The sequence below is a fragment of the Tursiops truncatus genome, chromosome 2 (assembly GCF_011762595.2).
Source record: "Tursiops truncatus isolate mTurTru1 chromosome 2, mTurTru1.mat.Y, whole genome shotgun sequence".
NCBI classification, from domain to species: domain Eukaryota; kingdom Metazoa; phylum Chordata; class Mammalia; order Artiodactyla; family Delphinidae; genus Tursiops; species Tursiops truncatus.
In genome coordinates, this window is record NC_047035.1 from 171,127,890 (window position 1) to 171,142,136 (window position 14,247).

The 14,247-nt window shown below is 37.8% G+C and overlaps 1 protein-coding gene across 1 annotated transcript in view; it reads right to left on the reverse strand.

The window, feature by feature from the left end:
• CUBN (cubilin) overlaps positions 1 to 14,247 on the reverse strand; it is a 266,027-nt gene that overhangs the window by 87,218 nt on the left and 164,562 nt on the right. Inside the window, exons 39-43 of the mRNA XM_019933506.3 lie at positions 12,939 to 13,131; positions 6,937 to 7,134; positions 3,714 to 3,860; positions 1,062 to 1,252; positions 730 to 913 (exon numbers count right to left, since the gene is read on the reverse strand). Of these exons, the coding sequence (XP_019789065.2) occupies positions 730 to 913; positions 1,062 to 1,252; positions 3,714 to 3,860; positions 6,937 to 7,134; positions 12,939 to 13,131 (913 nt within the window). The remainder of the gene's footprint in view (positions 1 to 729; positions 914 to 1,061; positions 1,253 to 3,713; positions 3,861 to 6,936; positions 7,135 to 12,938; positions 13,132 to 14,247) is intronic.

The window sequence follows — 14,247 nt, forward strand, 5'->3', positions numbered from 1 at the left end:
AATCTGTCGTTGAGGTCATAGGGTTATCCTGAAATCCAAATTATCTAATTTTAAGGGGACGAAGACTTACTCTTTACAGACACCACTCCTTCCCTTTTTTGAGGCTATGCTTGTTTACTTATTTATGCAATTAAACATTATCTAAAAATAAATGTCACAAAAACCAAATCATTACAGCAGAATTAAATATAATTACAATCAAGTATGATTAAGACAAGGTAATTAAGTAAAGATCATTACTGTAATATATAATTAAATGGGTAATAATAGAATCAGAGGATTATATGTTCATTTAAAAAGAAGCATACAGATGATTACAAAACAATGTAATTGTCATTCTTATAATGTTTCTATAACTGTATGTAACATAATTAGACATTGCATAATGGAAAAGTCTAAGGAATTTCAGGGGAATCATTAAGATCAGCTCAATTTATACTCATGGAGAAGTTCACTTTGTTCATTCTCTTGATATATGGCCTTGGAACAACCTAAGCCTCATCTTACTTATCTGAAGAATGGGCACAATGAAGAAAATGTAGTCGTGATGAGATATCAAATGTATCAAGCATAAAGTAAGTGCTTGATAATAGGTAGCTACTCTTATTAACATTATTATTGTTAGTTCAGAAAAAAACTTTACATATTTTTTTCTCAAATCTATTTAAACAAAAAAGGCCAAGCAATTGCAGGAAAAGTACAGACATTATTCTCAGTGAAAATACTTACCTAAACTCTTTGCCTCATATGTGATTTTAAATCCTCGTCCTTCATTACTATTATCAGAAATGAACTGAACAAACATTTGATTATCTGAGGTGAACAGAGTGGACGAAGGTCGACTGCCACAAAAACGCCCATTTCCTCCATGGGGTCCCAAGGGTGGAGAAGAGATATCAGGTCCATTTTTTAGCTGGAAAGACAAATTAAAATTGCACAATTTCCTTCATACTGATAAAGATGAGGTATACAAGTTCTATCAGTTTATAGCCCAGGAGGGGAAACATCATCATTTTGTTTTCTGAATGAAGTATGTAGAGAAAGTAACAAACAACACCTACCACCAAGTAATCCCCCTGGCTGCAAGAAGAGTCTCTATTTGGAATCTGGAAGGGCTGCTCAAAGTGTACAGCGATGGTCAGACCACTCTGAACCTGGACATGCCAAGAGCAGTTGAGGTTGGGAGTGTAGGTCTCTGCATACCCGGGTGATGTGATAATCCCTCTGTCTGCATGCAAGTATCCACCACAACCTTCCCAGGAAGAAACAAAGACAACAGCACATTTAAATAACACTCGCAACTGGATTTTGATGCTTTTTCTGTTTGTCTTGAGAATTTTCAAAGTATAGGCAATAGAAATGTGGTTTGAAACTCACTTGGGACCATAAAATGTTGGAAACAATTAGTGCAACAAGCTTGGATGGAGCACAGGCTCCTCGGTACTCATTTTGGTTTTGTTTCTAAGATACCGATGTAGAAGTAAGCAGTGGAGACAAATCCCTTAACTTTCATGAAGCTTACTTTGTAGAGGAGTCAGACGTACAACAAACACCTACATAATTAATATGTGAGGTGGTGATAAGTTCTACAAAGAAAGATGAACGGGGAGAGGGAAAATGAACTATACTGCCTGAGGCAGTTAGCGAAGGCCACGTTACTGCAGTCATATCCGAGCAGAGACCTGATTGAAATGGGGGATCGCATCCTAAGTGAAGTAAGTCAGACAGAGAAAGACAAATCCCATTTATCATGTTTATGTGGAATCTCAAATACGTCACAAATGAACCTGCCTATGAAACAGAAACAGACTCACAAAGAGAACAAACCTATGGTTACCAAAGGGGAAAGGTGGGGGGGGGGGTAGGGATAAATTTGGAGTTTGGGGTTAGCAGATACAAACTACTATATGTAAAACAGAGAAACAACAAGGTCCTTCTGTATAACACTGGGAACTATAGTCAATGTCCTGTGATAAACCATAATGGAAAAGAATATGAAAAAGAATGTATGTCTATGTATAACTGAGTCACTTTGCTGTACAGCAGAAATTAACACAATATTGTAAATCAACTATACTTCCATAGAATAAATTAAAAAAAGAAAAAGAGAGACAGGGGATCAAGACATAAGACTGTTTGAGAGAAGAGAATTGCAGTCCAGAAAACAGCTGGCGTGAAGGCTGCTGTGTTAGTGGTGCATCACAGAAGTCAGAATGCATGAGGCCAAATGAGAGATCTAAACGGTTAGCCCGGTAGGTCGCGCAGGACACTGCAAGGGCTTATTCTGAGTAAGAGGAACACATTGAAGCATTTTGAGCATCAGGATGGCATGATCTGACTTAACACTTTAAAGACTCACTCTGTCTGCAATACTTAAACTCTAAGGAAGGGCAGGGCAAAGCAGAAGCAAGAGGTCCAGTACGGGGGTGACTTCTTGAGTCCAAGGAGGGTTGACAGATGCCTGGACTAGGGTGGCAGCAGTAGACATGGGGAGAAGTGGTTGGACTCTGGATATACTGCAAGGGTGGGACCATTGTGGTTTGTTGATGAATGGGATTGATGGAGCCAGAAAAGAAGAATCAACGGTGATGCAAGCTTCCTGGCTTAAATAGCTGGAAGAATGTACTTTCCACTTCCTAAGATCGAGAAGAATGTGGAATGAACAAGTCTGGGGCTGGGGGAGGTAATAAACGGTGGGAGGCAAGAGTTAGTTTCCCATATATTAACTCATACAGCGCGAGCTGTCACGCACATGTCCACGAGCCACGTGACAGAGAGGGAGAAGCTCGAGCTGAGAAGACAGCGATGCAGCAGACGCTTATTTGCCAGCTGTCAGGGACCGACCAGAGCATCAGTGAGTGAGGGCAGGGAGCTCACACGGCTCGTTAAAACGCAGAGGCGAAAATTTACCTTAGGTCTAATGCCCAAGCTGCCCCTCCCTTGACTGTGAGGACGACCGTTTATCTTCAATTGGTCCCTACTCTATAAAAGGCATACATAATCCTGGAGAAAACATTCGTTTTTCATGTCTAGATTGATAATCTACTTTAAAATTAGGTTTTTCAGTTAAAAATACGAGAGCCTTTAGAAATGTCACCTTCTGTGGCTACTTTTTAACTTCAATCCAGTGTGGGTTGAACATGATTGTCTGGACTTCACTTTTTGTCAAGTTTTGGAAGTCTCAATCATACTCCACACGATAGCCTGCCACATATGATGCACATTGTCAGACTCACCAAATTCGTATTTCAAGAGCAAACAAACTCTTCCTGCCAACCTTTAAATGAATCATTTCAACCAAGGGATTTATGACAATATCTCCTACATTACCTTGGTTATTTCTTAGGTTGAAGATAACTCTGACTTACCGCTTCTTTGATGTGTTATGGACATGTACTGTCTTCTGGTTCCAGCCATCCGCTAGGCTGAAATTTTGTTTTAAACATCTTCCTCTTGTGCCTACTGTGGAGGGAAGATGCCCTGCCCAAAGAACTGAAGATGGGGGACCATGCACAAATGTGGCCAGTTTCTTTCTTTTTTTTTTTTTTTAAGACTTAATACCTGACATCAGGATAATCCCCAGAGGCCGGGCAGAGACCTGTGTGCTCTGACTTAGAACCTGTGTCCTGGCATTGAAACATGAGCAGAGTGTGTTAGGGAGACAGCAAGAGGAAGATGAGATGAAATGAATTAGAACCATGAGAACGTATTACTCTTGTGAAACGATGCATTAAAGCCCGCCCTGGTTACACTGAAGTCCGAGGTGAAGTGGATCACCATGTGCTCTCCAGTTGACCGGATGGGCCCAGGGATCTCTCTGCCACAGAGAACTGCTAGCTCCTGGGCCATGCTGTTGTCTCCTACGACCAAAGAGAGGAAATGTCAGTGTGAAAATATGACGTCTTAAGAGTCTCCTCCACAACTTATTTACAAAACAGAAATAGTCACAGATATAGAAAACAAACTTATGGTTACCAGGGAGGAAGGGGGCTGCGGAGGGATAAACTGGGAGATTGGGCTGGACATATACACACTACTCTATATAAAGTAGATACCTAATAAGGACCTAGTGTATAGCACAGGGAACTCTGCTCAACACTCTGTAATGACCTATATGGGAAAAGAATCTAAAAAAAAGTGGATACAGGCATACGTATAACTGATGCACTTTGCTGCACACCTGAAACTAACACAACACTGTAAATCAACTAAACTCCAATAAAAATTTTTTAAAAAGAGTATCCTCCACCATCACTGCAACCCAGCCAAAGTGCCTCACACATTATTCTCAAAACACCCCCGTTCCTAGGAGGCAGCAGGATTACCAAATAAGGGACATTCCAGGGGTTACATCATTGTGGCTCCAGTTTGTAACGGTGCCGCCTGTCTTTTTCTTTAACCTTTTCAATAACAACTTCTTTGCCAGTTCCCACTGCCTTTCCAAAAACTGGCTGACAGTTCTTTCTGGAACGAAAACTCAAAATGAGACGACGTGAGATTGGGAAGTAACTGAGGACCAGTGCTGATATGTGCAGTAGATTCTGATCTAAACTATTCTGACTGCTGAAGGTCAAGTATCTAAAAAAAAAAAAAAAAAAGGTTTGATTCTTCAGCCCCAGATCCGATGCTAATGTTATAAGGTCATTTGCCCTGAAATCTGCCTTCACCTTCAGAGGGGTTTTCTTTTTTCTTTTCGTTATTTTGTTGTTCATTGTTTGTTTTGCCATTATAAGAACACACTTCTCTCCATGTGTGGAGGATGAAAAAAGACAGTGTCGGCAAATGTGCACCTCCAGAGACATCAATGAGAGCTGGGTAACCCCCAAGGCCCTTTTTCCTTTGGCTTTTCTCTTGATTATAAATTTTGATCAGAACAACTGTCTCAGTCAAAGCCTGAATGGAGCAAGGACTTAGATTCCTTGGCTGGGAAAATATGTTGTTTTTTCCCTAAGGCAGAGAATTAATTAATTTGAAACTTAAAAAAAGACAAAAATAGAATATGAGACATGAGGAAATTTGTCCTTTCGCTCAACTAGCAAAATGATTCTTTTTTGACATTGACCGCAACCTAAAACGTACTCATTATTGACTAGTTTAGAAAACAAGTTATCAAAGGTAGCAGCACAGCTATAAACACACGCTGCTTGGAAAGGCGTTCTTTACAGGGGTTCTGACCTCTGGAAACGTTTGCATTTTTTATCATTCAAAAATTTATCTGTGACTCCTTTTGCATTCTTATCTCCATTATGCTATTTTGCTAAACATTTCACCCCAAATCTGTTGACTTATTCTCTGAGTAACTGCATCACAAAGCTTTGAAGCTTATTATATGTTGTTACTTATTTCATGTGTGTATGTTTTATCTCTCAATGAGACTGAGTTGGGTCTACTGATTTTCGTTTCCTTCCTAAAGAAAGAAAAACAAGAGGAAAGATGATCATTCTTCTGGGCAATGTGCTGATAGCAGATAGTTGACAGGAAAAAGGGGGAAAGTTACGGTTTACCATCGGATCACGTTTGTATGACTGACTTGAGTCTTCACTTACTGCCCAGCTCCTACAGAAGGAAAGTAAAGCCCCTCTGCCATTTGATTTTTCTCACTATACTTAGTGGGGGTCTAGGGTTAAGGGGATAAGGCGGACGTGAAAATGCCCATGAGCCACCAGTGGGCCAAAATCAAACACATGCTTTGGTCCAAAAAAAAAAAAAAATGCTCTGAAGCTTTTTTCATTAATCGCCAAAATGTAACAAACTGAGAAGTTCACAGAAAACTCTATGCTCCTCATACCTCTTGGAAAATAAGATCCACAACAACGAACCCGCACTCCTAGAAGCTGCCCTTTGATTCTGTCCTCCAGGTGAACACCTTACTAGATGTCACCTGCTGTCTAGGCAGGCACTGGGGTTGCAATATGTGTCATGCAGGGCAGTGGGTCCCCAGCTTCAGAGACTCTACCACCGGGAGGCAGGGACCCGGGTCAGGCGAGGGGAGCACGTCACATCGGGGGCAAAACTTAAGGAGGTGCCCGAGACCTCAGAAATCAAGATAAAAATATTTCAGTACAATATTTCAAAAATGGAAATTTAATGTAGAATGAACAAAATATTAAAATTTTAAATAAAGACAGGATCTGACTCTGTACTTTGTCCAATCCTGCCTTACTCTCCTCACCCTGATCTTAACCTTAACCGGAGACAGATATAGGACCCATCCAAGTTTCTAGTTTAGTTGGTCTGGGGTGGGGCATAGAATTTGCCTTTCTAACAAGTTCCCAGGTGATGCTCATGCTGTCGGTCTGGGGACCTCACTGTAAGAGACACTGACTAGAGGATATGGCCTCCCTATTCTCCTCTGTTCCATGCAAATCATGAAGCACAATTCTGCGCATCTTGCATTGAAGCATTATTTATATCCCTCGCTCATCACATAGCAATACCACACCTGGGTACAGAGGAAAAGATGAAAAAATATTAGCCCTTAATTCTACCCATTCTACCCAGAGATTCAGTACACAATAGAAACTTGAATACATTGCAATTTTAAATACTTTTCACACTTGGATCTTAAAGCCATAGGTATAAAATATCAAGATTTATTTCCATAGCCTTTCAACGAGAAAGCAGCACAACCCGGAAACTCAGATTATAATTTCCTACTTAAACCACAGGGAGTGTTTCCTCTTGGGAATGTAATGCTCTCCCTAACATAGTGTGCGGATTATTTTGCTCCAGGCAATTTAATGCTTTCCTTATGTTCTGCAGAAATGGTGGCCAATTCTAGTATCTCATGCTTTCACTGACCATAATACCTGTGCGTTTCCATGCAAATGGATGGAAGCAGTAAACGAGTATGATTATAATTGAATGTAACTAAATGTGTGTCAGGGTTGAAACTTGGTAGTTTTTGTTTTATCTTGTTTTCTAAACGTTTCTCACCGTCTCTTATCACAAGTTTATCATAGCTGCAGGTACTATGAGACTCAATGTCCAGGGAAAGGATGTTGAGTTCCACAGTAGAATCAGGAGCCTGGATAAGCCACATGCAGTCAGCGCCGTTACTGTAGCTTTCAGGCCAGCCTGGGGAGTAAAGAAAGACTGGAGCATCTCCTGTCTGCAGGAACCCACCACAAGCACCTGCAGAATGAAAAGCAACATCGTTGAAACACCTCTGGCAGAAAAGAAGGTAGCATTTCACTTGAAAGCCACAGTTCTATACTGAAACAACCAATTAAAACAATTTTCTCAAAGAAATTTATACATATTTTATTAAATCCACTGATTCAGACAGCAGTGATTTCCATAATTTTTTGAAGAAAAACACACTGTATTCTACTTTTTTCACCATAGTTTTACCACTTAACCCAATTATTAATGAGTGCCTATTATCTGTCAAGCATGAAGTAAGTCCATATGGAAGATCCTATTATTGTCGTAACCAAGGTAGAACTTTGTTCATGTTTCCAGTGTGCTTTAGTCTTTACCTTTTTTTTAGCACAGCTATTCATCATGTAATTTATATTAGGCAATTTTGAAAAAAATTTCAATTTGGTGAAATGAAGCATTCAAAAAAGTTTGTGAGCTTATAATAACAACAGCCTTTTTTTGGTTGTTGTTTGCTTTTTAAATAACAGTTTTGTTGAGTTATTATTCACTCACCATAAAATTTACCCTTTTAAATAGTTCAGTGGTTTTTAGTATATTCACGAAGTCCTGCAGTCGTCACTGCTACCTAATCTTAGAACACATTTTCACCACCCTGAAAGAAACTGGATACTCTTTGCCACTGATTCTCTGTTCTCTACTCCACAAGTCTATGGAAACCACTAGCCTCCTTTCTGTCTCTATGGAGTTGCCTATTTAAGACATCTTATATAAATATAATCATACTATATGTGGCCTCTTGTGACTGGCTTCATTCACTTAGCATAATATTCTAAGGTTCATCTGTATTCTAGCATGTATCAATACTTCTTTCATTTTGAGGCAGAATAGTATTCCACTATACGGATATACCACGTTTAGTTTTTCCATTCATCAGCTGTTCGACATTTGGGTTCTTTCCTCTTTTTCACTATTTATGAATAATGTTTCTATGAACATTCCTGTATAAATTTTTGTGTGGACATATGTTTTCAATGTTCTTAGGTATATAACTAGGAGTGGAATTGCTGGATTGTATGGTAACCCTGTGTTTCAATATTTGAGGAACTGCTAAACTGTCTTCCAAAGTGGCTGTAGGATTTTACATTTCCACTAGCAATGTACAAGGGTCCCAGATTCTCCACATCTTTGTCAATAATTGTTATTGTCTGTCTTACTGATTATAGCCGTCCTAGTGTTAAATACATATTTTCTAGTATATCACTTTAATTCATTTGTTATTTATTTAACTGTATATTTTCGAGTTTTTTCTGTGTGGTTGTTCAGAGGATTACAATTAACATCTTAAGACATTGTAGTTTGGATTAATATTAACTTAATTTTAATAGTATACAAAACTTGGTTATAATATAACTCCATTCCCACCCACCCCCATCTTTTATGCTATTATTGTCATAAAATTATATACTTAAACATTATCAGCATAGTTTATTATTATTGCCTTATGCAGCTGTCTTTAAATCAGATAGCAGAAGAAAAGAGCTACAGATGAAAATACATTTATACTGCCTTTATATTTACATATGTAGCTGTCTTCACTACCTACTATCTAGCAGTAAAGACATGCTAGGGTCATTTCATTTCATTCTGAAAGCCCCCCTTTAGCATTTCCTGTAGCATAGGTCTGCTTGCAATGAATTCTCTCAGCTTTCATTTATCTGGGAATGTTTTAATTTCTACTTAGTTTGGAGGATACATTTTCTGGGTATAGAATTCTTGATCAACAGACTTTTTACTTCAGCACATTGACTATGTCATCCCACTGCTCTGACCTTCATGGTTTCTGATGAGAAATGAGATGTTAACCTTGGTGAGTATTGTTTTTACAAGATAAGTGAGTTTCTCTTCGTGCTTTCAAGATAACCCCTTTTCTTTAGCTTTGATAGTTTGACAGCAGTATGTCTAGGTGCAGATCTCATTGAGTTTATCCTACCTGGAATTTTGGGGATTCTTGGATGTGTAGATTAATATTTTTCATCAAATTTGGGATGTGTACAGACATTATTTCTTCAAGTATTCTTTTTTTCCCTTTCCCTCTTTCTTTACCTGGGACTCTCATTATGCATACATATGTTGGTATAAATGATAGTCTCTGAAGCTCTGTATAATTTTCTTCTTTCTTTTCCTCAACAGGATAATCCTAAAGGACCTACATTCAAATTCAGGGATTCTTTCTTCTGCCTGCTCAGATCTGTCATTGAGCCCACCCAGTGAATTTCAACTCCAAAATTTCTAGTTGGTTGCTTTTTCTTTCAAAAATATCTATCACCTTATTGATATCCTCTATCTGGTGAGACATCATTCCCATACTCTTCGTTAAATCTTTAGACATGATTTCTTTTAGTTCTTTAACATATTTACAATAGCTTATTTAAAGTCTTTGTTAAGTAAGTCTGACATTTTGGCTTTCTCCAAGACAGTTTCTATGGATCGCTTATATTCCTCTGCATAGGCCATACTTTCCTATTTCTTCATGTGTCTCATAATTTTGTGTTGAAAACCAGACATTTTAAACAATGTAATGTGGCAACTCTGGAAATCAACCCCTCCCCCAAAGTTTGCTGTCACTGCTCTTTGTTCAGTGGCTTTTGTGTACTAATTCTGTAATGTCTGTGTTAATTGTTGTGTGTAACCATTGAAAGTCTGTGTTCAGGTTAGTGATCAACAACTGATTAAATAGAGATTCCTTTTAAATGTCTTGAATCGATAATTCTCTCACTTTTCTGAGTGACTGTGTGTGTGCACGTGTGTGTGTGTGTGTGTGTGTGTGTGTGTGTGTGTGTGTATTGGGATATGCCTATATGACTCTAGAAGACAGTTTATAACTCTGCCCTAGAATTCACTTTCTACTTTCACAGAGTCTCAAGATCCTACAGAGGTGAGAGACTGGGGCCTTCTCGAGTCTCATGTTGGGCATGTTTGTAGCCCTGCACATGAGTGGAGCCTTCTATGTTCCCAGAAATATGTCAAAACTTTTCAAAGTCCCCTATGGATATATCACTCCCCAGTTTTTCTTTTTACATTTTTGGTCCGCCTCTTATTAGCTGTAACTGGAATCACTGCCACATGCAGTTGTGATATTAAATAACTTGCCACTGACGATTTCTAAAAAACACCCCAGAGACAGGGCTTTTGCGCAGAGCACACTGAGTCAGGTCAGATGAAGACAAGTCCTGAGAATGGAGCTTCTCTAGGAAGCTGCCAGACAGGTTAAATAACAGCAATTCCTTAGGGACAGGATGCTTTCTGGAGTTCCAGATCTACTCCACCCCTTCCAGTGGCTGTTAGGCTGCTGGTTTTCATGGCTAACGTGGTTGTGAGGCTATTGTGAGGTTACTGCAAAGCTAGGACAGGGAGAGAGATGGGAATAGGGAAAATTAAGACGCCAGAAAGTTGTCTACTGTCACTCAGACTGAACCATTTTTCTTGAATAAACACTCTACAGATTATTGCAATTTTTAATTAATTTCCAGAGTTCTCAAAAGTTGATTTAAAATTTTTTTGCCAGTGTTCTCATTGTTTTTCTGCGAGAACAGATTTTCAGAGGCCTTTACTCCACCATTCCAGAAGTTTATGACTCTTATACAATACATGTTTGAATCTTGCTAGGGCCACCAAGAAATGAATGTAAAATTTATAGGACTAGGTCCTAATTACTTTATCCTATTACTATATAGGCTGTACAAGTTTAAAAATAAAATAAAGTAAAAGCAATTTCAAAGTATAAGATCCGAATATTATCCAGCATCTTCAAATGTTAAGATTTTCCTTTACATAAAATACTTCTTATCTTGAATTTATAAAAAGCAGTTATCATACTAACTATAAGCTGTTAGTGCTGTTTGTCAAATATTCCATTTTTCCTCACTTCCAAACATATGGTGAAATTGCATTTCCTAATACTTCTGCAGTTGGGTGAGGCCATTTGACCAGTTCTGGTTTATGAATCATAAGCAAAATGACATGTGTCACTTTTAAGCTGAACACTTTTAGACTGAGGCATGCCAGGGCTCTCTTTCCTCTTGCCATGATCACAGGTAATGTCCCAAACAATGTCAGATCCAATACTCAGTTAACCCAAGAGGGTAACATGAACAAGTAAGAAGTCTTGTGTTTCTCAGCTATTCGGAGTTTGGAATTATTTGTTACTGCAGCATAACCAAATATGTCCTGACTGATTAGCTAATATTTTCCAACTTGACATGTTTAATTTCCTTCACATGACCCTAGTCCACATTAGGCTTATTTTCCTTTGACTGCTTTTTGCTTTGTCATTTAATCATTTAGTTACTATATCATTATTTAACTGAATGCTTTATCTTTGCCAATTACTTTTGAACTCTTGGAGAGTAGAGATTATATCTTGGTTTCCTTTCTTAGTTGGTATACACTTACCTCAGCATGTCTATAATAAATCCTCTATAAATATTGGTTGAATTAAATTTAATGTATGTTCGCATAAGGAATGCTAATGTCAGTGTTCAATATGTTAATACAATTTAAAACAGTAAGCTTTTTTTTCCACTTTAATGAAAGTGTCAGAATGTGCTATGATCATGAGATAATCATTTGCACCAACCAGGTAACTAGTAAACTATAAAATTTTCTTATCCTTTTATTTTTTCCTTTGCTCGTTTTTCATTAAGACTAATGAGATTTATGATACTATACTATACTCACTCATCCACTTCAATCACATAATTATGGAATATATGTATGAGAAGAGAACTTTTTTTTGAGTACTACAATATACTTATTGATATAATGTTTTGCATGAGTGATTTCTTCTGTAACTTGAGATTTGTGGACATAAAAGAAGCTTAACTCAAGTTTACTTATAAGAGCTATCCAGTCTTAAATGGATAGCTCTAAATTACATTTGGCAATCTTGCTGATGGCTCTTTGCTCTTAGATAAATAGATTAATATTTTAAGGAAGAGTTTCATAGTCAATGTTTTGAAAGCACCTTGCAAGAGAGGTGAAAATAACATCTTAGGACAGAATTCCCAAGAAGCTAGAAGCAAACAGACTCTAATCTTTTAGGGTCTGTTTAGTCTTAGAACAAGTTCAAAGTCTGAATATTCTTCAATGAGATCCAATGATAATATGTCCTAATCAAATATTTCAAGGAGTGAGAATATGCCATGAGAAATATCTGCTGAATTTATTCTATGTCAACCCTCCGATTCACAAGAGCCATTCAAAAGTGTTTAAACAAATTTTCAAAAGAAAAGCGCGGTCTCCCAAAACACAGCTTACTGGGGGAATTTAAAATGTCTTAAAAATAGTAAAATGAAAGATTGAAATTTAGGCCAACTTTACCTTGAAACATGAGAGTTTACAACCAGCTAAGGACACACTGAAGCATTTCTGAAGGCACACTTAAAAGGTAACATAGAGGAAAAACAGTTACTTGCATTAGTTGATCCTAGGGCGTGTGTGTGTGTGTGTGTGTGTGTGTGTGGTATTTACAAACCAAACTTTCAGAGATCTCTAAAGCGATTTCTAGAAATTGTAAGTAGAATATCTTATGGACATCAAATCCTTAACTATTATGGAAAATATAATGGGAAACCAGCATTTTTTTTGAAATAAACATCTAATCTCTAAGTATTTATGAAATTCAAAGGACACCTGAACATATGGAGGAAGGATTTTGAGACTGTAATTACTCTTCTTATTCACTTGTGTATTTAACCCTTATTAGTAGGAACCTTTGAAATATTAGTCTGCACATATCAGCCCCTAAAAAGAATTTCATTTATTACCAAACACACCTGTAGCAATGGTAGGTAAAGGTCCAACAGAGGCATTCATTGCAAACCACTCCAAAAGGAATCCTTTCCCTGAGACTGAAGAGTCAGAAGAAAACTGAAATGTCAAAGAACTTCTAGTGGAGCTCAAAGAGCCAGTCTGGGTACCGCAATAGGTTCCAATCAGGCGGGAATGAATGCCAGCCCCATCATAAACCTGCATGGAAGGGACAGATAATAGAGCACTGAACTCAGGCAATCACCTCCATTTTTCCTCATAAATAGAAAACCACGAAGTATAAACTATGATTGCAAGTAATTAAATGTTTTAAAATTATCTGTATCTTCCCTGCAGAATTATATTAGTAACTATGCTCCATGTGATATAGCTCATTATTCGATTTACAGTAAAACTTACGGGTGGAAAAGTAGGAACCAGGATAGTGGCACAACAACAGTGTCTATGAAATGTGCTTTGGGGCCACAAAAGGGAGGAATTAGGAAGAAAGGGGGAAAGTCACAAGAAAAAGGAAAAGTCACAAGAAAAAGGAAAAGTCTAATGAGAGAAAGTGGCCAGGTATCCTGAAGGAGTTCACATTTCCAAAGAAGTAAAGAAGCAGAATTAATAACAGCAACAGAATCACAGCTTGTGAGGGCTCAGCATACTCAAAGCATGCAGGAAATCTCTTCATTTGGTTGAAAATGTTAGATTACATAGTTAGAGACATATTTTCTGATAGTTTCCAAATACGTAATCTTGAGCATGTTTATCTTTTTCTTCACATGTGGATGGATCTCTCCAATTACATTTCACATCCTTCCCTCCATCTTGTAAATAATTTGAACAAGTTCGTTATAAGTGTTATTACATAGTTCTCTATTGAAGCTACTATATAAGCTCAGATTTCAAATTAGCTAATAAGTTTTTCCAACTTACTGAGCATCTATCAAGGACTAGGTTCTATGTGAAGCACTGTGGACCTAAAATGAATAAGACAGAATCTTGGCCCTCAAGAATCTGAGAGTAAAATAGTGAAACCCATAGGAGCAGAAAGTAGAATGGTGTTTACCAGGAGATGGGGGGGCGGGGAACAGGGAGATGGCCAAAGGGTACAAAGTTTCAGTTATGCAAGATTAATAATTCTGAAGATCTAATGTAGAACAATGTGACTATAGCTAATATTACCATGTATATACTTGAAATTTGCTAAGAGGGTAAATCCTAAGTATTCTCACCACACCAGAAACAAAGAAAGAAGATGGTAACCATTTGAGGTGATGGATATGTTAATTAGCTTGATTGTGATTATTATTTTACAATGTAAAATTGTAA